This window comes from Ursus arctos, unplaced genomic scaffold (assembly GCF_023065955.2).
Source record: "Ursus arctos isolate Adak ecotype North America unplaced genomic scaffold, UrsArc2.0 scaffold_13, whole genome shotgun sequence".
Lineage (NCBI taxonomy): Eukaryota > Metazoa > Chordata > Mammalia > Carnivora > Ursidae > Ursus > Ursus arctos.
Window position 1 is genome coordinate 20,697,660 of NW_026622797.1, and position 25,470 is coordinate 20,723,129.

The following is a 25,470-nucleotide window of genomic DNA, read 5'->3' on the forward strand; positions in this document are numbered from 1 at the left end:
AATAAAATCTAATCAAATTTATCAGAAGAAAATGAAAGATTTAGGCAGTGGCTAAGCTCGTCAGTTATTAAACTGACATCGTATTTCTCTACAACAAAACCCTACTTTAATCCTAATGGTAATCTGAGTATTTCAGAAATGTAAATTTTCTAAAAATTATGCTAAATATTATCATTCTAAAAATTCTAAAGGGCATTCAATGGCAACTGCACTGTCTATATAATGATAACTGGGGAGGAAGTCAGAAAAAATCCTACCTATAAAATTAACAAGGCAGAAGTGGTGGGTCTAAGTGACTTATTTATTATTGTCATAGAAGTGTTTTCTTAAGAAATCCTTAACTCATGTAAGACTCCTTCCTAAAAATTCAGGAAGAAATTTCATGGAAGTAACATCTCCCATAGGTATACTCCCTAGTTCCAAGTAAGTGAACATGAATTGTATGATTATAATACATCAATTTTTATATTCATGTGATAATTATGCCATCCGGGTTCTTACATCAGCAATAGAATGCAATGAACGTTATATCTAGAATCTGCCTTAATAATATTTGGTTTACCTAAAATAAATTCCAAAGGCCAAACTATCACAGAATCCACAAAGAAACACCCCTGCTAACTAACCTCTGACCTTCTTCAGTTTTCATAAAATAAAACTCTGTAAACTTCACTTTTAGTTTGGCTACTCACTTGTTTTATTCCCAAATACACTTCAAAACCATTTTGGATGCTTCTCCTTAAAACATCCTGCCAAATAACACTGAGAGAAAGCCATTAAATCACACTAATTGAAGTACATGGCTTCAGAATAAAGTGTGAAAAGTGGAGAATCATGAGTGGTTTACATGTTTTTGTCACAGCAAAGTTATTTCTCCTCTTTATGACCCTTTCCGGAATTTCAATCCAATCCTTGCCTGTACAGTTGAAAGCACTTGGCTCCTTTCTTCCCTTTTCCCCATCATGGGACAAACATATACATCATAATATAATATGTACACACATACACATGAAAAAGAAAAGCTTCTACCTACTTTTTAAAATTAATTAAAAATCAGCTGACCTCCCCCCCAAATGTGGTGAAATTTATTTTGAACAAGCAGGAATGACTGGGGAATTAACCACCGTGCAAAATTATTTGTGCAGAGGTTCTAGTTTTTAAAAAAAAATGAAAGTTTAGAGTTACCCAGCACAATGTGAGAAAGACTTGGCCCACCATTGCTGGTTTTGAAGTAGGGGTAGGCCATGAGCCCAGGAATGGGGGCAGCCTCTTCAAGCTGGAAAAGACAAGGAAATTGATTCTCCCCTAGAGTTTCCAGGAGGAATGCAGCCAATACCTTGATTTTAGTACAGTGAGACCTGTGTCTGATTTCTGACCTCCAGAACTATAAGATAGTAAATTCGTGTTGTTTGAAGCCATCAAATTCATGCTAGCTTGCTACAGCAGCGATAGGAAACAAACACACCCACTCATCTGCAACATTTCTCAGTCATTCATCTCTGCCTGTGAATCACAAACTGAAATATAAAATCAGAAGCAGAAACACAGAGGAGGGAGAGCACAGCTATAACTATCCAAGCCTCTAGCCCTAACTGGGCAAAATGCACAGATCAGCACCTATGAACACAACTAAAGAGGGGCAATCCCACACAAACTGACCCGAAAGAATGAAATTTGGCCTAAGCACCTGCTTTTATTTTCCAAGCAAAAATAACTAGGAAAAGCATAAAAGAGACGGCGGCGGGAAGCAGCTCACGATCAGAAGCAATCTCTGCAGGTATCAGCTGAGCCCCTACACTAGCAATGGGTACTGTAAATATGAGAGGAAAGAATCTTTCACACACAAGTTCTTTCAGCCATACTTACACCCAAGAGGAGAGTGAGCTCAGCTTCTGGCAGCAGAATCTTAAATATTAAAACCATGAAGTGAGCTTTGACATAATTCAATTTAATTCTTCAACAGAGCCAAGATATTCCCAAGCTACCAACCTCAACGTTCAGCTCCTCAGCACCCTCCCCTCAGTGTATTACAACAACCTCCCATACCATCCGCCCACCTATATGCCTCCTAAGCCCCTTTGAGAGATTAACTTGTTGTGCTCATGAAACTCTGCACACACGAAACCTCCCAAATGCCATTCACTGCCTCTAGTCAGGCACATCTGCACGCTACCAGGTAAAGTAACCTGCTTAGCATGGCATTCAGCGTGCTTCCCTATAGACACCCCCTACTGATCTGCACCCTCTTTCTGGAATATTTTCCTCTGGTCCCAGAGCTCCCACCAGTTTCCATACCAAATGGCATCCTCTTTCATGAAGACTTTAGAGTTTCCTCCCCACCCCTATATCCACCCCACCCCCACCTTGAGAATTCACATATTTTGTTCCTTAATTATAACAAAATATGGGGGGGTTAATTTTATATATATATATATATATATATATATATATATATATATATATATATATATATATGCCTATGTTGATCTCCCCTCCTCATGAGATTTTTTTTTTTTTTTTATGTAGACTCCATGCCCAATGTGGGGCTTGAACTTACAATCCTGAGAGTAAGAGTTGCATGCCAGCTCTACCAGACTGAGCCAGCCAGGCATCCCACCTCCTGAGATTCTTAATTCCCTGAAGGAAAAAACTGTCTTAACCCCTGGCCTCTCTCACATAGTTCCTTACACATCATAAATATACAATAAATATTCACTGAATTACCAAAAAAATAACTTGATGTATCCTTGGGAAAAAGAGTAAAACTCTCATCATTCACAACAAATTAAGAGTTAGCCATGTAGAAAACTTCTTCAACAGGATCATTCGAGTCTGATTAAATTAAAATGTTTTAGAGGATTTTGTTTGGTTTGGTTTGTTTGCTTTCAGCAGGGAAAAATTCTAATGGGAACGAAGTGAGTAGTTGGTGTCTCCGCCCATCCACAGTTATTCCTACCGCACAGATTCCTACCAGTTGACTTCGGGCCTAGAAGCTGTCCCGGGAGAAGAAATTGAAGACCCCGCTGGAAAACAAGCAAGTGATCACCGAGGAAGGAACAGGACCCAAGCAGGCTCAGCCATCCCTCTGCATCTGCATCACACCAGTCCTGCGAAAGCCAGGCTCTCAGTGCGTCGTCTTCAAAATTAACCCATCCTGTGGGTTTTAAAGTTACAGCTGCTAGGTCTTGTGGCAATTCATCATACGAATGGACGTATGTTTACAAATATGTAACTAAGAACTGGGGCAGTTGCCTCTCCAAATGGGGAAAGTAAAGATGACAGACTAGAAGAAAGTCTTTTCATAACTTCTACATTCAAAAGCCTAGAGAATACACAGAAAAGAAAATAAGCACAAAAGATAGTTCTTGAAGATGCTATGTGTTATGTGCAGGAGTCTCACTATTTTTAAATTTAAGTCTCACTGTATTTTCATCAGTTATTGTGTATGACTCTTAAATGAAATACTGAAAACAATAAAATTCAAAGTGCTGAGTACTAAGAAACCTGATTCAAAAGCCTATTTCAAATAGCAAACCGATAGGATACTAAACTTAAAGATCAAGCCATTAACAAAGTAGTCAGACCCACAACTAACTCTTCGCCACATTTCTTGGCACAACAAACTCATTCTGAACAACTTGGCCACACTAGGTCCTCAGTACACCTTTGCTTTAAAGCATTTCTCCCCATGCAAACTCAGGGTCTTGGTCATCTATCGTAAGGGTCCAACACATCATTCGATCTACTTGACATCAATTTTTACACTGTATAAAGAATGGTGTGTCACTGTTTTGTGTTTCTCTGCCATGTTTCAAAAACTATCCAGGTGTTAATGCTGACCTTTTCACCGTATCTTGGCAAAGCCGAATATGAACACGCAGTTTCTCATGACCTTCAAGTCTGGGTTCAACAATGAAATCACTTGGCTTTATATCCTATTCAGTTATTAATCACAAACAACAAAGAAAGAACTTTCACACAGAAAATGTGAAACCTACGCCGGCCAACATTCACTTTGGTTCACTCTGGGTCACGTTCACCTGCAGCTAAGGTCATTGGAAACTGTGTGATGATCCTGGCTTTTGAGAAACCACATTCAATATTTTGCTGGCAAGGAAACAAAACAGCTATGTGACTTTAAGACATGTGCTCCTGGAGGTTTGCAGTCTGGAGAGGGGGCACCAAAGGAAACCAGCTGGATGACGGCACAGGTGGAGAGTGTGGAATGGGTCAGGGAGACAGGTGCCCATGTAATATGCTGATCAATTACCCTCCTTGGGAGGGCTCTTTCAGGAAGTGCCTGAGAAAGAAAATTTCTGCCTTAGCGTGGCATACTCACATAGGACCTCAGCATTCTGACTCCACCCATATAAAATTCAGCTCTTATATTCTAGACAAATTTGACTTTTTAGAAATCAGCTTGAATAAGTTGATTTTTTTAATTAACAAAGCAAATATTTACTTTATTATTTTACTAATTTTCTTTGTTTCCTATTATTACTACTACTATTAATTTGGCCTTTGTTTCTATTCTTTAAATTTGAGTAAGAAAGTGGCAGCATAATGACAGAAATCCCTGGAATCAACCAACCTGTGCCTCTAATTTTAAAGATTTATTTATTTATTTGTGAGGGAGAGAGAGAGAGAAAGAGAGTGCACTCACTCAAGGGAGCAGGAGGAGGAGCAGAGGGAGAGGGAAAGAGAATCTCCAGCAGACCTCCTGCTGAGCGCAGGCCCCTGAGATCATGACCTGAGCTGAAATCCAGAGTCCAGTGCTCAACAGACTGAGCCATGCAGATGCCCCTTTGTGCCTCCAATTTTAAAGGGGTTACCCTTAATCGTCCCGCAAAGCCCCTTTTAGCAACTAGAAATAGACCCATCAGGTCATCCCTCAATTCTGAAGTGGTTTTAACTCAAACAGCCCTCTGGACTAAGCCTGCAACTGAAATAATGCCCTGCCTGCCAAACTAGTAGAGGTGCAAGCCAAAAAATGTCCCAAAGCATTAATAATATCTCAAAAACAAGGACAAAATTAGAAAAGCAATAAATGAGGATTCTTTTTTCTTCCTAACATTAGTCAATCTCTATGTGGAGAAAGCCACAAGCTGAAAAACCAGGCTTTCTGACACTCAGCAAGCCTGACTCCACCCAAGGCGGGAAGTAACCTGGCAGAAAGTCACATTAGGTGGGGACACTAAAAGCCATCCTGCTGTGGCTTTAATCCCATCATGCCATCCAGCAACTCCTTCTCGAAACTCCCTGGGCAGCAGCATAACTAGAATATTTACTTGTCCCAGTTGTCTCTTGAATCAGTGAAACTAAATTCATTTACTGTCTATACAGCCAGGTCTTCAAAAGATTTCTATTCTCCTGGTCTGATTTTTGCTCTTCTTTCATCGAGGTCAAATAAAAGGGTCAAGATCAAAGGAAAAGTTGGCTAACAACTTAGGTTCTCCCCAGAAGCGGACACTGAGACAAGGATTCATATGTATAAGTACAACTGACCCTTGAACAATCTGAATGCTCAGGATGCCAACCCCCCCCTCCCGGCATAGTCGAAAATCCACATGTAACTTTTGACGCCCAAAAAAACTTACCTAATAGCCTACTGTTGATTGGAAGCCTCACCAGTAACATAAAGTTGATTAACACATTCTTTGTATATGTATTGTATACTATATTCTTACAATAGAATAAGCTAGAGAAAAGAAAATATTAAGAAAATCATAAGGGGGGGGCACCTGGGTGGCTCGTAAACGTCTGCCTTCGGCTCAGGTAATAATCCCAGGGTCCTGGGATCAAGCCCCATGTCGGGCTCCCTGCTTAGTGGAGAGCCTGCTTCTCCCTCTTCCTCTGCTGCTCCCCCTGCTTGTGCTCTCCCTCTCTCTGTTCCTCTCTCCCTCTCTCTGTCAAATAAACAAAATCTTAAAAAATATTTTTAAAAAAAGAAAATCATAAGGAAGAGAAAATACATTTACAGTATTGTACTGTATGTACTGGGGAAAAAAATCTGCATATATGTGGATCCATGCAGGTCAAACCTGTATTGTTCAAGGTCAACTGCAGTTTATTTTGGAAGTGATCCCAAAAAACACTGGGTGCAGAATGAAGAAATGAGACAGGAAAGGAAACGTAACTAATAAAAGGGTCATTTTCGAGCAAATTACCACTGAATCATAATCCAACTGGGAACTCAGAGAACCTCAGGGTAAAATGTTCGTCTCAAGGGTAGCTCACCTGAGATGCAAGAGAGCAAGGGATTTATACTACTAGCAGTCACTGGCTGTTGGCTGCTGGCAGCGGGCAGGCACTTCCTGCCAACCCTGGGTGTGAGCTCTTCCAGCCAGAGAATGCCCTCAGGCAAAGGAATGTCAGTGACTGCAGTTGGAAGGCCCCAGGCACTGACGTGCTAAAAGCCAGGAATATGGGTGGGGCACCAACTGCCTCCCACAGCAACATTAGGATTATTTCCAAAAGGGTAAACCAGAGGCAACCACATTAGTTAGGGGACACATCACAGAATACAAAGTTGAGCTCTCCTCCACAAAATTATCGTTCAAAAAAAGAGGATGCCATGTTATATTTAAACCCTGAAAGTTCTATTATTATGGGACACTGTCAATTACCATGTCTTAATCTGAAATCGCAAAGGACTGTTTGAGTAAAACACAATAATCTAAAAGGATCTCAACAATGTTCAACTCGGATGCTATTAAAGGTCAAGCAAAGATGGGCGCCTGGGTGGCTCAGTCCTTAAGCATCTGCATTTGGCTCAGGGCGTGTTCCTGGCATTCTGGGATCGAGCCCCACATCAGGCTCCTCCACTGGGAGCCTGCTTCTTCCTCTCCCACTCTCCCTGCTTGTGTTCCCTCTCTCGCTGGCTGTCTCTCTCTCTGTCGAATGAATAAATAAAATCTTTAAAAAAAAAAAAAAAGGGCAAGCAAAGAAATTTAACACAGACTTGGTTACTGAGGTATGACTTTTCAACCTCAAGAGGTGGATGGTAAAGCAACTCAAAAAAGGGGCAGTGGGGGAGAAGAGGTTGGGGGAAGGGCTAAATCAACAAAAACCATTACCAGAACCTTCAGATGGGGCAATACAAGTAAAGAAACAGAGGAAATGCTCATCCTGACTAGTAATTACAGAAATTGAACATAAAACAATATGTGGAATTCACATCTGAATATTGGCTGGATCTCAAAGTTACTGAGGGCATTAAACTTAACACAGTCCTTCTAGAAAGCATTTAGTAATAGATGTCAGAAACCCTTGTCCCAGAAATTCTATTTCTAGGAACTTATCAGAAATAAATAACTGGAACAAAGAATGATACCAACAACAATTATAGTAATAGCAAATATTTACACAGCACTCACTAGAGCTGTGCCAGGCTGTTCTAAGTGTTTTATATCAGGAGTTCTCAACTGGGAATGGTTTTGCCCCCTAGGAGACACTTGACAATGTTTGGAGACATTTTTGTTTATCAAAACTGGGGGATAGAGGCCAGGGATGCTGTGGAACACGTACACTGCACAGGACAGCTCCCACGGCACAGATTTATCTGCCCCAAATGGTAAGAGGTCTGCGTCTGAGAAACCCTGTCTTGTATCTATTCACTCTTATAATCCTCATGACAACCGTAGGATATTTCTATTACCTCCATGTTACAGATCAATAAAGATAATTTTCACTCATCATTATCTATAATGTTGGAAAGCTAGGAATAAACTAAATACCAAAAAACAGGGAGACAGTTAAATAAATTACAGTAGAACGGCCTAATAGAAGCTGAAAAATACCTACGAAATAATATAAAACTAAAATACCAGAATAAGAACTTAGGAGTACGATATAATTACAGTTATTTTAAGGTATGAATATAGAGACTAAACGGGAAGATAAGATATTAAAGTTACTACTGTGTTAACATGGTAGAAATAGGAATGAATTTTTTTTTCCTTTTTTCTAACATTCTTTGATATTACTCTGATTTTTAAAAGAAAAAACAACACTGGAGATAAGAAATTTGAAATTTTCTTTAAAGAATGATTTTTTTTATGAAATAAGGAATACCTTATTTTATTTTATTGTAAGATTTATTTTTAAGCAATATCTACACCCAATGGGGAGCTTGAACTTAAAGCCTTGAGATCAAGAACCACAGGCTCTATTCCAGGAATGCCAGGAATGCCTTATCTTAACAACACAAGAGTTAACAAGCTGAGAAGATAGTTATTATCAAGAAATTAGAAGGATTTCCATGGAATAGCAACAAATGTTAGTGCTTTAAATTCTGAAGTTACAATACAACTGAATGTTCAGTGTAAGAATGAATAACCTATATTTTATATTTACCACTCTTTCTTTCAGTTATTTCATGGCTTACTATCACCTAAAGAGAATGAACAAAAAGAATCAAACTTTAATTCAGCTAAGTCTGACTCATTTTAGCAACTCTATTATATATGGCAATTTAAACAATTTTTAATGTATTAATAATTGTAACAATACTAGTAGTAGTAACATTATTATTGTTGCCATTATTACCAACATGCCTCGAATGCCTCCTACATAGGATTAGTACGTAATCTGATTCCACAACATCCATATGAAGTAAATGCTTTTATGATCCCCGTTTTTCAGCAGAGGTCAAAAACTCTAAAATTAAGCAACTTGCCCAGGGCTCACAGGGTTAGTAAATGGAAGTCCCTGGATTGAAAACCAAGGCAGTCTGACTCCAAAGCCCCAAGTGTGCTTGGGAACAAGGTGGTGGTGAGGGAAAGATAGGCTCTACCCTTCCTCCACTCCATCAGCAATGGACTGATTATAGCTGATACATGGTTGTAAAACCCACTCTCTTCACATTTACTAATTGTGTGGGTAGACCTAACAATGATTTAACCGATCTTTTATCTCATATTTAGATATTTTTAAATTATTTTTTATAATACTCAATGGATATTGACAAATAAATGTTTGCCAAAACTGCTGAGAGGATTCAAAGGAGAAAAAAATAAGGTTGTCAGAGTATCCGCCAGAAGCCACGTGATCAACGATTCTAACATGGGGGGGATCTCAGTTGGTCCTCATGTCCCACTGGATATTCAGTTCTTATGGATTCGGGGATTAAAAAATAAGTCTTATAAGGCAGTCCTGTTTTTCAACAGAAAAATGGATCCCTTAGATAAGTAACAGGACTACCTATGTAAACAACTTAAGCATCTACTTCCAAGAATGCTGAAGAGGAATGGATAGGAAGGTTAACTATCAAATATTTGTAGATATTAAATTGTTGGGCTTAAATGTCTCTAGTCTCACCTCCCCAGAGCATATACTATGAAATGAAGTTACTGAAAACAAAATGCTGTGATCTGCTGAGATCCCTGAAGCGCAGATTAACTTAACAAATAAGAGGGATCAGGATACTAATAACATATCAACATGAGGAAACGAGGGGAATTTGGCATAAGCCAAAGTAACAGGCTCCTATCCTGGCTGAGAGCTGTTATCAACTCAAAGCAGGCTACAGGGTGGTGGGAGGAAGCCCAGAGGAACAACTGGTCTCCAATTCCACACCTACAGGCTGTCCTCCCAGTCTCCAGTTTCAGGGCACTGAGATGTCAGGAAGACGGCAGGTGAGGAAAATAGAAAACGTCCTCTGTGGAAGAGTCCTTATGTATGTGCTCTGACAAACTGTGAGTAAATCTTATCATCCAAAGTAGAGCCTTATTTGTGACACATGCGGCGATTTCACTGGAGAAAAGAATCCTGATGTGTCTTTCTTCGCTGTATGTTTTTAAATGTATCAGAAATAAATAACTGAAATGAAGGAGGACAACAGTCATAATGACAGCAAATATTTCCATAGCACTCACGAGAGCAGTAATAGGCTGCTCTCAATGCTTTCTGTCAGGGGCTTTCGACAAGGAGTAATCTTCCGAGACATGTGGCAATGTCAAGAGACATTTTTAGGGCATTTTAGACATTAGTGGGACTGTTGGACATACTTACCAGCCATCACCCTTTCTGATTAATTGGACATCAATCTGATAGGTTCTCGCCGTTCTCCTATGGGTTATTAAATATTTTAAATAGCAACTCTGCCTGAATATACTATAAATAGATAAAACAAATATCCTAACAAAACCTGAGGTGTCGTATTTTTATTACTATGAAGTACTTCAGATATATTAACCAAATGGTAGCCTTTGAAAATAACTTTCCCCTCTTCTAGATCCCAGAAGACCGACACCTGAAAAATCTGTTTCATAATCACAGGAAGTGGCCCTCTCGATTTGTGACTACACTTGCAACTGTGATTGCAGGTAAGAATTCAAACACGGGCCACCTGGGTGGCTCAGTCAGTAAAGCATCTGCCTTCGGCTTAGGTCATGATCCCAGGGTCCTGGGATCGAGCCCCACAACAGGCTCCCTGCTCAGCAGAAGTGTGCTTCTCCCTCTCCCTCTGCCTTTACCTGCCCTGCCCCCCCACATGTGCTCTCTCTCTCTCAAAAAAATAAATAAATAAAATCTTTAAAAATATATATATTTCAAATGCAAAACCCTAACCTCAGGAAAGACTTGGTACGTGTATTTCATCTCTTAATCTACAAACTTTTAACAGTAACTCTTATGGAGGCCTTTGATCTATGAGATTACTAATAAGTTAATAATAACAATGGATCAATACTGATCCATTAATTGTGACACAGCATATATAACACAGTAACAAAAGATGTAAATCAGGGAAGAAAGAAGAAACTGGGTGAGGGACGTACAGGAACTCTCCATACTTTTTGCTTTTACATCTCTATAAATGTAAAACCACCCTAAAATAAAAGTTTATTTCAAACAAGGTAAAAATAAAAATAATCACATACAGGATATTTTCTTGGGCAAGAAAATAAGAGAAGCTAATTCTGGTATATCTCTATTACATCTTCAGTTTCACATTCTGTTGATTTATAAAACGATAAAGAAAAGTGGTCGAGAATCATTTGCCTGGCTTTGACTGTGCTGGATTCCACATGCACACCTGCTTTCCATACATTTCTGAAGAAATTCTATCTCATTCATTGAACAACAACAACAACAACAAAAGAAATATCTGAGCCACAAAAATGTGCCAAGAGCTGAGGTAGGTCTGAGGATTCAAAGACAAAGAAGCATAGGGCCTGTCTTCAAGGTCACAGTCTAAAGTTGAGGTCCTCAAGCATGCACAGTGGCCACTTGAAGAGATTAAAATGCAGGTCTCCAGGCCACACCCTACAGAGGCAGACCACACTTTCAAAAACACTGATCTATAAAATCTGTGATAAATGCCGTGACAGATGAACACATCTAGGCATCACTGAATTTGATCCCAGGAGGGAAACTGTGGGAGCAGAGGAGTGGGGCACCCAACCCACACTTGAAGGTCAGGAAAGAATTCCTGGAAAAGAAGTGAATTGTTGATCACTTAACAGCAGAATAAACCTTGAGGTCACACCCTGCCTCCAGCGGGGATGGCACAGTACCAAGAGCATGTGCAGTGCTTCTGGAAGTCACTGAACGGTGGCCACAAAGTACCAGCCCCAGCAGCTGGAAAGCAGCAATGCATGTGCGCCTACCTCGGGCTACTCCAGGGCTGCAGAAAGGGGCTTTGTCTTAATTCAGTGGGGTCTGACAAAATATGCAAACAGGATTCTAGAGCCCGAACGGTTGCTGCAGCCCAGAAAACCCTACTGGCTCTCCTCAACTGTGCAGCCATTTCACGGGGAAAAGCTTTTTCACCTCTTAATGGTTTGTCACTTTCAGCCTGTTAGAGGTTGCAAAAGCTACTGCCATATTGACCCAGGTTGCTTGGCTCTGAGGCATTTTGCACTGATCTTTTCTTTTTGGTCTTGTGTATAATCAGCACATCTCATTATTGTCACTGTGCTGATATTTTGCAATACTCCAGCCTGCTGCTGGATCTTCTGATTTACTGCCCTAGATCTAGAAACTGAATACCTAAGTGTGAACTAAGAAAACAGTCACTAGATGAGGGCCTAATGTGCTTCACAGATGTCCCTGCACTGCACACGCCAAGGAACAAATGTCGATTGTCACCTCTGTGCAGTCTGTGGGGTATACACAGTGGTTCTGGGCTACCAGTGAGGAGAATCGTGACGTTTAAAACCAGACTTAAGGGGCGCCTGGGTGGCACAGCGGTTAAGCGTCTGCCTTCGGCTCAGGGCGTGATCCCGGCATTATGGGATCGAGCCCCACATCGGGCTCCTTTGGTATGAGCCTGCTTCTTCCTCTCCCACTCCCCCTGCTTGTGTTCCCTCTCTCGCTGGCTGTCTCTATCTCTGTCGAATGAATAAATAAAATCTTTAAAAATAAAAAAATAAAATAAAAAAAAATAAATAAATAAAACCAGACTTAAAACACCCCAGCAGCTACAACAGGACCCAGAAAACAGTAGATCTCCATAAATGTTCTTTCAATCTTTTATTTTGGGCTCCTTTTTTTCCTCACTTCTAATTCTTAGAGGTTTCTTAGAGGTGTGGATCACTTAAGGTTGACAGAAAGTAAACACTACTTGATTTAAGAATCAAAGCAGATGAGAAATTTTAGAAAATTACAGAGAAATCAATGCTGACTTTCTTCCTAATACGAGCCCACTATGATAAGAATTGTTCACCATGAAACACCAGGCACATACTACTTACTGAAGACTTCCAAGTTATTGGAAGTAAATGCCAATTCTTTATTTCAGTAATCAAGAGGTAGATATACCTTCAACACCATTTATTTTTATTTAGATTTTATTACTCTGAGAAATTTTGCAGCATGAAGCCCAGCAACAAATTCAGTAAATACACAGAATACAATCTCAAAGACTTTTTTTTTTTTTGTAATAGTGCACAGTTCATTTAGCCACAAAGTTACTTCTTATCACAAAACATGATTCTCCTTGTAACAAGAGAAGAAATAGGTAGGAAGGAGGTGGACAGATAAGAAGGATCCAGTGGGCCATGCGAATTGTTTTCTCAACATACTTGCATAATACCCATAACCTCCCAGCTTAAAATCCATCACTATGAAATCCACCATGATTTTTTAAATTCATATGATCAAAGATAGAACGGAACAATTGTTTTAAAGAATTTGCATGGCAGAGATAAAATATAGTACGAATTTTCATTTCATGATGTCTTTCTCCTCTAGTCCCAAACGTCCCATAAATCACACACACACACACAAACTACGCTTTTCCTTTTCCTGCTGTGACACTAGTTATTCTGAGTTGGCCATTAAATATTTATTAAAAACTAACTAAACAGTTCTCCAAGCAATGTCAGATACCAGATTGCATGGGTGGGCTGGAGTTATCTAGAGAGAAAGTGAATCTGCTGGGGAAATAAATTTCTGCTGTCAAACACAATCCAGGAGCTACTAACACCAGAAAGGGAGTTACTGTGTAAGCGTTGAAACAGAAGCTAAAGACACAGAATTCCAGACTAGAACAAGAAAACAGGCCAGGTCAAAGCCAGGAGACTCACTCTGGCAGCAGGTTCCCAGCTGGCTGGGCCAGGAGAAAAAGGTCAGGATTGGTGTGACAGGAGGAGCTGTCTCTAAGAGGGCCAAGAGGATTGCAATCTGATGAGGCATTTCCACTGATGCTATGCAAGTGACCTGGAAGAATTTGTGCGAGATGCCTATCTGACAACCTCCGTGCATTCCAGCCTCTCACAGTATCTGGATCAGTGGCATTAAACTGAAATCTATCATGTTTCCAGACCATTATGACAGTTCTCCTCTATTTGGAGAAACAGTCCTCTCTGCAGACTAAATAAAGCTTTTTTATATAAGGTACCAAAAGGTAAATAGGTCGTACAGCACAGAATCATATGGGAGGCCGTGTGCCCTTTTGCTTTGCTTGCCTTGCTTGCTTGCAAACAATAAAAACCTTTCTGAACAAATGAAAGTGAACTTTGAAACCAGCAAAACATTTCAGGCACCTTGCCACAAAGATATTCTCCAAGCAACTGCAGGCCATTTACTGTCATGTATAGCTCTATATTTCTTGCCACGGACTGGATCTGCAGTTAAATGAGTCTGGCATAGGATTATGGCCTTGATGCTTTGATGTGAAAAATCACTGACTAGATCTAGATCGAAGGATGAGGACAAACTGGTCAATTTTCAGTAGGATGATGCATATGGGACCTAATTTAAAGTCATGTCTTATCTTTATTTATTAACTAAGCTGTATTCATTTTTCCTGGATTAACTTGAAAGGCTCTACTAACAAAAACAGCCACCATTTACTATAATCCTTCCTGCAATTTGCCAAGTAATGTGCAAGGTATTTTACATGGATACACCTTTAAAGACTCACAACAGCCCCATTATCACCATTTTGTAAGTGAGGAAACAGAACCAGGATGCAGGATGGCTGGGATTCAACTGCAAGTCCAACTCCACAGCCTCTTCCCAAGTGTATCGTGCTCCACAAATTACATGGAAAAATGAGCACTCTATAGACACCCCTCGGATTTACCATCCCAAGGAAAGCAATGTATCGGTAGAGGAAAATGTAATAAAATAGTGAGGGCACCTAAAGAATCACCAGTCTCAGCACAATCAGGGATGATGATGACAGCTGCGACACCAGTCAGAAGAGAAAGAGAAAATACAGAATCTAAATCCAAAGACCAAACCTCTATCCCAGACAGCCAGAAATCACTTCTGTCTTTTAAGCCGGAAGTTAACCATCTTCAAACTCAAAAGAAATTCAGGTCATTCAAAATCTGCCATTTTGGAGGAATTTCCTTCAGAATCAGTAAGTTTAAAAAAAGAGATCCAAACAACAGAAAAAAAGGGGGGGAGGGTGCAATGTATGGAAGGGCAATACACTGAAGAATTTGTCCAAAGAGCCATTAAACATACGTAGGAAAGTTCGATTTCACAAAAAAAAGAAATGCAAGTTCAAGCACCTGCATGGCTCAGTCGGTTGAGCACTGGACTCTTGATTTAGGCTCAGGTCATGATCTCCGGGCCACGCGATGCAGCCCCGAGTGGGGCTCCATGCTGAGCGTGGGACCTGCTTAAGATTCTCTCTCTCCTTCTCCATCTGCCCCTCCCCCCACCTCGCTCACGCACGCTCTCTCCCTCTCTCTCTCAAAAAAAAAAGAAAAAAAGAAATGCAAATTCATTTATATACTACTTTTCATCTCCACACTTCATGGACAGCAACTTAAGAGTAGACACTTAGCTGCCCCAGGCAATTACCCAAATGAACTAAGATATATGTACACATTTCATTATTTCTAACTTTTTTTTTTTAATGGGATGCTACTAATGCTGGATGGTTTCAACTTTGGTTCAAAAAGAAAAACCACACTGCTTGTGGGAACTTAGATATAAAGCTGCACATTTGTATATTCATAGGAAAAGGTGTGGCGGGACAAACAAAACTATTAACAATGGCTATGGAGGGGGAGAGAGAATGACAATTTTCTACTCTGTATAATGTTTATTCTGCAATGAATTTTTTTTAAAAAGAAGCTGATTTCTTAAGGTGTTTTTTTTTAAGGTACTTAAATACATTATTAAAAATTACTTTTGGGATCAAAAATTTCTTACAACAAAATACGTAACTTGACAGCCACCCTCACAGAGAGCCACACTTACTTTTGCCCAGTTCACAGTCCAAGTTTCAATCCTGTGGTTTAGACAGAACGACTGACCTGTGTTCCTTTAGTCCCAGACTAAAATTTCACTTTGACACAATGGTAAAACTAGGCTATGACTCATCTTCCTCTGCAGAACAATGAAAGTTCTAGTTCGGTGGGAAAAAACTACTTGAGATGCCAGTTCACTGAACTGTTCAAATCAAGGGCAAAATATTGAGGCAGGATCGAACGAGTCACTGCACCCAGATCCTATCTAGTGCTCCTACCAGTCCTTGCTCCTACCAGTCTTTTAGCTGGCCCTCCCATTAAATCTGGAATTTGCAAATGGTTAGAGTAGGAAACACCTGGTGCCCTCTAAATAAGGGTCAAAGAACCCAACTGTAACATGAAACGGATCCAGGACCCATGTCATGAGCATACCTTTTAGTAATGCCAAGGAAAAACACAACTAAAATGATGACAGAGTGCACTGCTTCAGCTTAAATATATTTTAAGTACCATAATGAACAAAATATTTGTTTTCCTATTCCTAGACTCTAGGTACCAGACAAAGCCCATTATCAACGGACTAGATTTTTATAAGTTTTATAGAACTTATTCTTTTTATTTACCTTGAATGTTACTATAGTGTGCAAGGTGCTTTAAAATGCCCCCTGGGGAATATGAATGGGTTGGAGACCTAGCTCATTGGTTCAGTAACTTACACAGTCAGTCGTAAGGGGAACTGAGACCAGGGTCCATACCTTGAATGGCTGTTCAATACCATATTAGTTACACATCTCATTTTCCCCCAAAATTCTTTTGTTTCAAACAAGTCACTCTGTTCACCCTTCTTCTTCCAATTTAACAATTTTCTCTCTCACCTCTGCAAATTATATTCCACCTGGTCTTCCCAACCACCAATGCATTTTCTTTATAAACATTAAGATCAGCTAAAAATTCACAAGGCCTGAGAAATTTTCCCAGACAAACTTCACTACACTCTGATGCAATCAACTGGCAGGTCAGGAAGCCCTTAATATCTGGCAAAGATAAACACACTCCTTCCTTTCAAACTAGTCCTTCCAGGTCCTTCCAGAGAACCTCCTGGTAGTGTCCCCCACCAGCCCCACCTCCACATTCCCACATATAGACACGCCAGCCCCTGATGAAATTCTTATTCCAAAGTTCTCAACCTGCCTTGCTTCATGAAGACACTGCCAACTGGGAGGCTTGTCTCTTGAGAGGGCTGCTCAATGGGCCCCAAGGTTAGCCGGTTCCCCCGTGATCTCTTCCAGGAGCCTCTTCCTAGATGACAGCTGATATTTGGAGGATTTCACAGTCTAATATAACATACTCTCCTACATCAGCACCAACAGGAAACGAAGAGATCCAACCCTCTTCCAGCCTTCCTGTTGCTCAGAGGAATTGATTCATTCATTCCACAAGGAGATACTAAGCCTTTCCTGCATGTCAGGCACACAGTGAAGTGCTGGGTACAATGGTGACAAAGTTTCCTTCTTTCCCTCTTCATGGAGCTTTCAGTCTTATAGGGAACAAGTAACATACCTTGTGGAATCACTCAGAGGGTTTTTGAAAAGCTACAAAGTCAAGGCCGCAGCCTGCTTACATCAGAATCTCTGGCCATGGGGCTTCAACACTGGTGATTCTAACGTGGAGCCAAGGTTGGGGATATTTTAACCAATCATCCAAAAAGGAAATGGCTGGCATAGAGTCCTGTCAGCCAACAAGGAGGCAGGAAGGATGGTGAGAAAAGCTGGGCCTCCCAGCAGTGGCTTCCTGAGCAAGGCGATTTCTAGACATAGATCATCTGTGCATTAGTAGATGTCTACAGGTCGTAGAATGGCACCAAATAATTTTTTATTTCACATTTTCAAGACTTTTTTTAAACTTTGGTCTCCCTTAGATTTTTTTTTTAAAGATTGTATTTATTTAGTTGACAGAGACAGCCAGCGAGAGAGGGAACACAAGTAGGGGGAGTGGGAGAGGAAGAAGCCAGCTCCTAGCAGAGGAGCCTGATGCAGGGCTCAATCCCAGAACGCCAGGATCACGCCCTGAGCCAAAGGCAGACGCTTAACGACTGAGCCACCCAGGCGCCCCTAATTAGATTATTTTTACCACTTGATCATGTGTACACAGACATCAAGATTAAGAAAAGGAATGTCACAAAAGTTTTGGGTTACTACTGTAAGATAAAAAAAGATTCTGTATCAAAGAAAGATAAATGACAGAGAGATTTGGTGATATGGAGATCTGGATTTCAACTTCCTCAGTTTTTCCCTGTTGTATCTCAGTGGATGGCTGGGAGGAAAATACACTGGGGTCCCCATTTCAGATCACACCACAGAACAAAGGATCAGCAACTTCAAAAATAACACTGACTGGCTGATTTTGAGCAAATACGTATCTAAAATTCACTCCACTTTATACCTTGTTTTTTATTATTCCCTTTAAATTCTACAACGGTCATTTGCATATCAACTCTGTATTGTCAAAAGTTTAATGCAAAAAACTTGTGGTTTCATTCTTTCTATCTTACTTGAGGTCTGTAAATAAAGGATTCACCCAAAAAAAAAAAAAAAAAAGAATTCATCCCAAAGTTTAATCTATTATGGAGACTGCTCTAGAAGCCAAAAAAAAAGGCCATATATTGCAATGAAATACAACATCCATTAAAAATGGGGTTTTTTTTGTATCTTCATTTCTAACAAGATGACTAGAGATCTACTCAGCAGATACAAGGAAATACTCAGCTAATCAAAAACCAATGAGAAGAGAGCCTAGACCTTTGTGGATTTTGAAATCAAGTACACATTGGTTTGCTATTTTTATTAAAAGAACATGCCCTGAAAAAACTTTTGTAATGTTTTCAATTTTCCTAAAGCCTTTGGACTGATCAGAGGGCAGGAAAGAATGCTATCTAAATGGACCAAAATTCATATTTAAAGCTTCAGTCTACTCATTTTGAAATGTGCTTACTATTTAAAGATTTGTTTGTATTTTTCTCCTGTCTTTTGATTTCACCACCATAGTCACTTGAGGCCCTTTGTAGCAAGACAGTAACACACACACAAGCTGACTGTGGAGACTATTAATGCCAGAGAAAGAAGATTAAATCAGAGTCCAGAGATATCTTTGAAAGGCCATGATGCCACAATGCTTTCCTATGCATGGGATTTTAATTCTGGTCCCTGAACAGTATTTTAATTTTCAGTTGAGAACATATTGTTCTTTATTTTTTTTTTTTTTTTTTTAAATGATTTTTTATTATATTATGTTAGTCACCATACAGTACATCCCCGGTTTCCGATGTAAGGCTCGATGATTCATTAGTTGTGTATAACACCCAGTGCACCATGCAATACGTGCCCTCCTTACTACCCATCACCGGTCTATCCCATTCCCCCACCCCCCTCCCCTCTGAAGTCCTCAGTTTGTTTCTCATAGTCCATAGTCTCTCATGTTTCATTCCCCCTTCTGATTACCCCCCCTTTCTTTATCCCTTTCTTCCCCTACCGATCATCCTAGTTCTTATGTTCCATAGATGAGAGAAATCATATGATAGTTGTCTTTCTCTGCTTGACTTATTTCACTTAGCATTATCTCCTCCAGTGCTGTCCATGTTGTAGCAAATGTTGAGAACTCGGAGAACATATTGTTCTTTAAATAAGAAAGAAAAGTAATAGCCAAGAAGTGAGTTATAGCCCATTGATCCCTATTACACTTGGCCAAGAAACCAAACTGATTAAGAAAATATGGACTGCTTCAAATATTTTAGTTTAAATGCGCTCCATAGAGAACATGCCTACTAGCAGTGACCACCTCATTCACACGGAGTTAGGAAGAAAAACAACAAGAGGTAAAGAGCAATTCCGAAGGGAAAAAACTCATATTGCAAAAATTCTAACCAGCATTCAAGCATGAATGTGAGGTCAAACAATACTTGGGTTTTTGTTTTTTTGTTCTTTTTCCTCAGAAAGCTTATACAACCAGTACACAAATATACACATTAAACAAGACATGGACATCTGATCAGATCAGAAAATCTAAGTCACCCTGGAAGTAAACCTCGCTGAGAAACATGCATGACTACATCCAGTGTGAAGTTCTGCATCTCTGTTTCTCCTCGACAGCACGGTACTAAAACGGAACCCCCTTCATTTACAGCCCCGCAAAGTACAAATGTCCTCTTTGCCTCTTTATCAGCTCTATATTACGTATTTTAAAAGGTAAAATATCTTTTTAGCCAGCACAATAAATCAGGTACACGCTGGGATGAGCTCTGTCACTATCCAACAGCAGAGGAAACTTTTGACAATAAATAGTCAAACCACATAATAAGCTACTTTGGAAATACAGGGAGGTAAACTGAAGCACATTTGTCACAGCAGATTTATGGACCCTCGAGTGCTTTTTTCCAAAGAAGCCAATAACTGGCAAACTGTCACATTCTGTAGAGAAGGATGAAGCAGACAGCCTTGGTCTCCACTACCCGGAGTCTAGACAGATGTGGCTTCAGAAAGCACAAACTGGTATGTTCCCCTCACCAGCCAGGCCCTGTCTTCGGAGGCTCTGTTACTTAACAAATCGGGTTCAGTAAGTGACTAAGACAGCGCTGTCTTTGCTGTGGTCCCCTTTTCAAAACCTCCCGGGCCTGGAGTCATGCAAGTTGACAAACTTACCTGGTAAGTGCTTGCAGGGCTGGTGAGCTCCTCGCCCCGGCAAGTCAAGTCTGCACTTTTTCCAACGAAACGGCGTGGCTGCCGGGCTGTTCATCACCTACAGTGGCTTAAATGACGAGGGAGAAGATGCAGAGGAAGTGGACAACAAAAGCAGCCTGCGAACTGCACACTGGGATGTCCTGTTTTGGGGTGGCTTTTATTTTTCCCATGAGAGGATCTGACTAAAGCTAACCCAGCCTCCTCTACATACCAGACAGGAAGTTACATTTCGCAGCCAGTGAAAACTCCTTAGGTCGTTTTTATTATTATTGTGATTGTTGTTTTGCGAATTTTTTCTTTTTTAACTGTCACAACTCAGGGCCTTTGAATGTTCCTAATCTACAACAAAGAGATTATGACTTTGCTTCCTGTTTTGACAGTGTTGGCTGGAGAGGGACACCTCCGCCCACCTCGCTACCCACTATGTATATAAATAGAGGCATGTGCAATAGGTGCACAACCGAGCTGAAGAGTTTGGTTACATATTAACTATACTTCAAGGACGAAATTAGACTTGTTATTTTACTTTATTATGCACAGATACCTTGAAGAAATGAAATTCAAAAGGACTTCTTCTTAATTCCTTACACATTACTATTACGGAACAAAAAATAAGCTTCACCACACACAGTTATAAAATAAGAAGTAAAACTTTTGACTCATACTTTCCAGCCTATGCGATTCTGTGTCTGTGCTGTGCTCTCTTGCTCGGCACACGTTATCCACACACAAGCAAGGAAAATCATTACCCATAGTGCCCCACCCTCTTCTCTTTCTATTCTTTTTTTCTCTCCTGCTTCGAAATGGAAACTTTTTACTTATAAGCAAAGATTTTCATATTTCATAGAATATGTACCCTTGCCAGGATACCCAGGGGCTTAACGTAAAAGCCATCTCTGTCCCCGCTATAGGCTGACGGACGATCAAGAGAATTTGCCAGGACTTGCCCTGTTCTTCCCCTCCTTATCTCTATGTGTTTCCTACATTAGAAGCTGTTGGACTCCATGAGGCGCCTGGGTGGCACAGCGGTTAAGCGTCTGCCTTCGGCTCAGGGCGTGATCCCGGCAATCTGGGATCGAGCCCCACATCAGGCTCCTCTGCTATGAGCCTGCTTCTTCCTCTCCCACTCCCCCTGCTTGTGTTCCCTCTCTCGCTGGCTGTCTCTATCTCTGTCAAATAAATAAAATCTTTAAAAAAAAAAAAGAAGCTGTTGGACTCCAGCAAAATACTTTCTAATACAATCTCCAAGTCTGTCAAATGGGAGCAGCGGCCCCACCTGTGTCCTTGGATTGTTGCGAGGAGCAAGCAGCAAAAAGCACACCGCTACAGGTTATGCCACATGGTCAAAGCCCAATTCTTTTTTTTTTTTTAACAAAGATTTTATTTATTTATTTATTTATTTATTTGAGAGAGTGAGAGAGAGCACGAGGGGGTGGTGGGCAGAGGCAGAAGCAGACCCCCTGCTGAGAAGGGAGCCCGATGTGGGACTGAATCTCAGGACCCTGAGATCATGACCTGAGCCAAAGGCAGACACTTAACTGACTGAGCCACCCAGGTGGCCCCAATTTTTTCTTGTAAGAGTTTTACTGACATATAATTCACACAGTATGTAATTAAGCCATTTAAAGTGTAGAATTCCAGGATTATTAGCATATTCACAGAGTTATAGGCATCCATCACCACAATCAATTTCAGGACACTTTCATCACCCCAAAAAGCAGTCTCTCTCTGTCTTCTCCCCCACCAGCCAGCCCTAGACAACCACGAGAATCTACTTGCAGGTCACTATGGGTTTGTCTTTTCTGGACATTTCATATAAATAAAAGCATAGCATATGTGGTCTTTTGTGACAGGCTTCTTCAACTTAGTATAATGTTTTCAAAGTTCATCCATGTTGTAGCATGTAACAGTACCTCACTTCTCTTTATGGTTGAATAATATTCCCTTGTATAAATACGCCACATTTTATTTATTCACTCATCAGATGATGGACATTGGGGTTGTAGTTAACTTTTGGCTAATACAAATAATGTCGCTAGGAGCGTTCATGAACAAGTTTTTATGCTGACATGTTTTCATTTCTCTATATGACTGCTGGGTCATATAGTAACTCCATGGTTAACCTTCGGAAGAACCATCAGATAGTTTTCCAAAGTGGTTGCACCATCTTACATTCCCACCAGCAGTGCATGAAGGTTCCAATTTACCTACATATTCACCAACACTTATTATTATCTGCCTTTTTAATGACAGCCATCCTAGTCGTTATGAACTGACACCTTACTGTGGTTTGATATGCATTTGCCTGGTGGTTATCAAAGCCTAATTTTATTAGTGGCCCAAAAATGTCTCCATTCTTGTAGGCAGGACTCAATACTCAAAATACAGAACAACCAGTAAGGCATAGGGACTGCTTAATCAAAATGGGTACTGGCTACAGTGCCAAAATAAGATCTTAAAGGTGTCTGGCTTTAACACAGGCTATTTTCAAACAGATATAAAAAATGTCAACATTTTTAACTGGTATAGCTGTACAGGTTCATGTCAGATAAACAGCTGTTGACCTTTGAATCATATCTCCACTAAAGCAGTTGGCCCTTCATTCTCTACCAAAGGGCTGCTTAAGAGAATGTATAAGATGAAATTCTCAATGCAAATATGATATTTCAATCATTTACAAATCATTCCTATCCTTCTGTCTATTTGTGTCTTCCTCTTAAATACAAATAGCTTCAGGGGTGCCTGGGTAGCTCAGTCAGTTAAGCGTCCGACTTGATTTTGGCTCAGGTCATGATCTCAGGGTCGTGGGACAGAGGCCCATGAGGGGCTCCTTGCTCAGCAGGGAGTCTGCTGGAGATTTGCTCTCTCCCTTTTCCTCTGTCCCTCCCCCTACCCCCAGCTCATGCACTCTCTCTCTAAAATAAAATAAAATCTAAAAAAAAAAATAAACAAACAAACAAATAGGTTCAACTAAAGCAGCCTCTGAACAGCCATAATCATTTATAGGAAGAAATTTTAGACCAGATGTGACTTAAGATTGAGAATCTCACAAATTTTGAAGGTAGCCAAGAGGAACAAGTCAGAATCCAGATACTAGCAATATTTTCCCCTTACCTCTGAAAAATGTGATATTGGTCAAAAGATATATGCACCCCTAAGTTTATCACAGGATTACTTACAATAGCCAAATATGGAAGCAATCTAAGGGTCCCTTGATAAATGAAAGGATGAAGAAGCTGTGGCATATATGTGTGTGTGTGTGTGTGTATGTGTGTGTGTGTGTGTGTATATATATATATGTGTGTGTGTGTGTGTATATATATGTATATGCATACATGTATATATGTATATATGTGTGTATATATGTGTATATGTATATACATGTATACATGTATACATATATATATAATGGAATATTAGCCACAAAAAAGAATGAAATCTTGCCATCCAGAACAACACAGATGGAGCTAAAGGGTATTATGCTAAGCAAAATACATCAGACACAGAAAGATAAATTCCATATGATTTCATTTATATGTAGAGTCTAAGAAACAAAACAAACAAATAGAAACAGATCCATAAATACAGAGAACAAACTTGTGATTGCCAGAGGGAAAGGGGTAGAGTGGTAGGCAAAACAGGTCAAGGGGATTAAGAAGTACAAACTTCCAGTTATAAAATAAGTAAGTCACAGGAATGAAAAGTACAGCATAGGGAATATAGTCAATAATAGTGTAATAACTTTGTATGGTGACTGATGGTAACTATACTTACCAATTGTAAGCACAGTGTAACATACACAATTGCCAAATCACTATGTTATACACCTGAAACTAATGTAACATTGTGTGTCATCCATACTTCAAGTAAAAAAGAAATGTTATATGGGGAGGATACTAATTATTCTAATTCAAAGGGATTTTCCAGTCTAATTCAAAGGGATTGTCCAATCTAATTCAAAGAACTATCTAATTTCAAATTTAAAAATGCTAATTCAAAAAGATTATCGGTTTTTTCCTAAAGCAAAGGGATTATCTAATCTAAATCAGAGGAATTATAGTTTTCTTCAGACTTTATGGTGTTGGAACAAATTCATGTACAAAGATGTTAATTATCTCTTTCCTAAAACATCCTATCTTAGGACTTTCATTTTCTCGATCCCTTAAAAAAGAAAGATAAACAGAATAAAACCTAAATAAAATATGACAAAGAAAAAACAAAAATGCTATAAGCTTTAAAAATAATTTCTTTTTTTCCAATATAAGACCTCAAGCCTTACAACACGTATTAATAATATGATTCATCCCTCTCCTAAGAAATTTTCCATGTCCCAAGGCTGTACTATGTAATCCATTGTTTTAGTTATTTCTTGGCATACAGCTATGAAACTGGCCGCTGAACTTTCCTATATCCAATAGAACTTTCCACTGTGGGAAATTTCTAAAACGTTCACATTAAGCTAAGTGGAAATGTCATCATAGCTCAGGAGCAAATATGGTCTGTGTCAACCAGTACAACTTCTAAAGCAGATTCTATGCAGGAAAAGCAAACCATTGATCAAACACAAGCAAAAAGGCTTTATGGGAGTTGCTATAAAAACTTGATGGTGAAGAAAATCAGAAGCAACAATCAGCTTATCAAAGGTATCTAGAAAGTTCTTCTAAAAAGATCTAATAGGAGGGCACTTTTTAAAATTGTTTTGCAATGTCAAAATGCATCTATCCACAGACCCCTTCTTCTAGATTACACGTTGACCTCATTTCTAGTTCTTGGGAAACCAATAGACCATTTATGTTGCAAGTATCTGTCTAGGGTATGCACTTTCTTATTCAATCTGGTGTTGACAGCAATAATCAAATTTTGTACATACCACTAGCTCTTTTATAGCTCTACAGCAACTGGCTGCCAGCCTAGGTCCACTGTCTCACCAAAAAGGAAGGAGAGGATTGGACTCAAGAGAGAATCACAGAACGAATCAGCCGAAACGACAGGAGGTGGTATAGAAGCAAGACAGCCATGGGGAGACCAGGCTCTCTCCAGCGGGGAGGCACATGCCCATCAGCTTCAACACAGTCAGGCAGTGG

At 39.9% G+C, this 25,470-nt stretch overlaps 1 protein-coding gene across 13 annotated transcripts in view; it reads right to left on the minus strand.

Moving 5' to 3' along the window:
• The window catches only part of UTRN (utrophin), a 539,750-nt gene that overhangs the window by 412,410 nt on the left and 101,870 nt on the right, over positions 1-25,470 (minus strand). For 3 of the 13 annotated variants that reach the window (XM_044386397.3, XM_026504972.4, XM_026504966.4), the window contains exon 1: positions 20,348-23,292. The exons of 8 other annotated variants lie outside the window; for them this stretch is intronic. In XM_044386397.3, the coding sequence (XP_044242332.2) occupies positions 20,348-20,441 (94 nt within the window). In that variant the 5' untranslated portion in view covers positions 20,442-23,292. Of the gene's footprint in view, positions 1-10,011; positions 10,040-20,347; positions 23,293-25,470 lie in introns of those variants that run through there. 2 more of the 13 variants (XM_026504971.4, XM_057310988.1) reach the window with 2 other exon arrangements.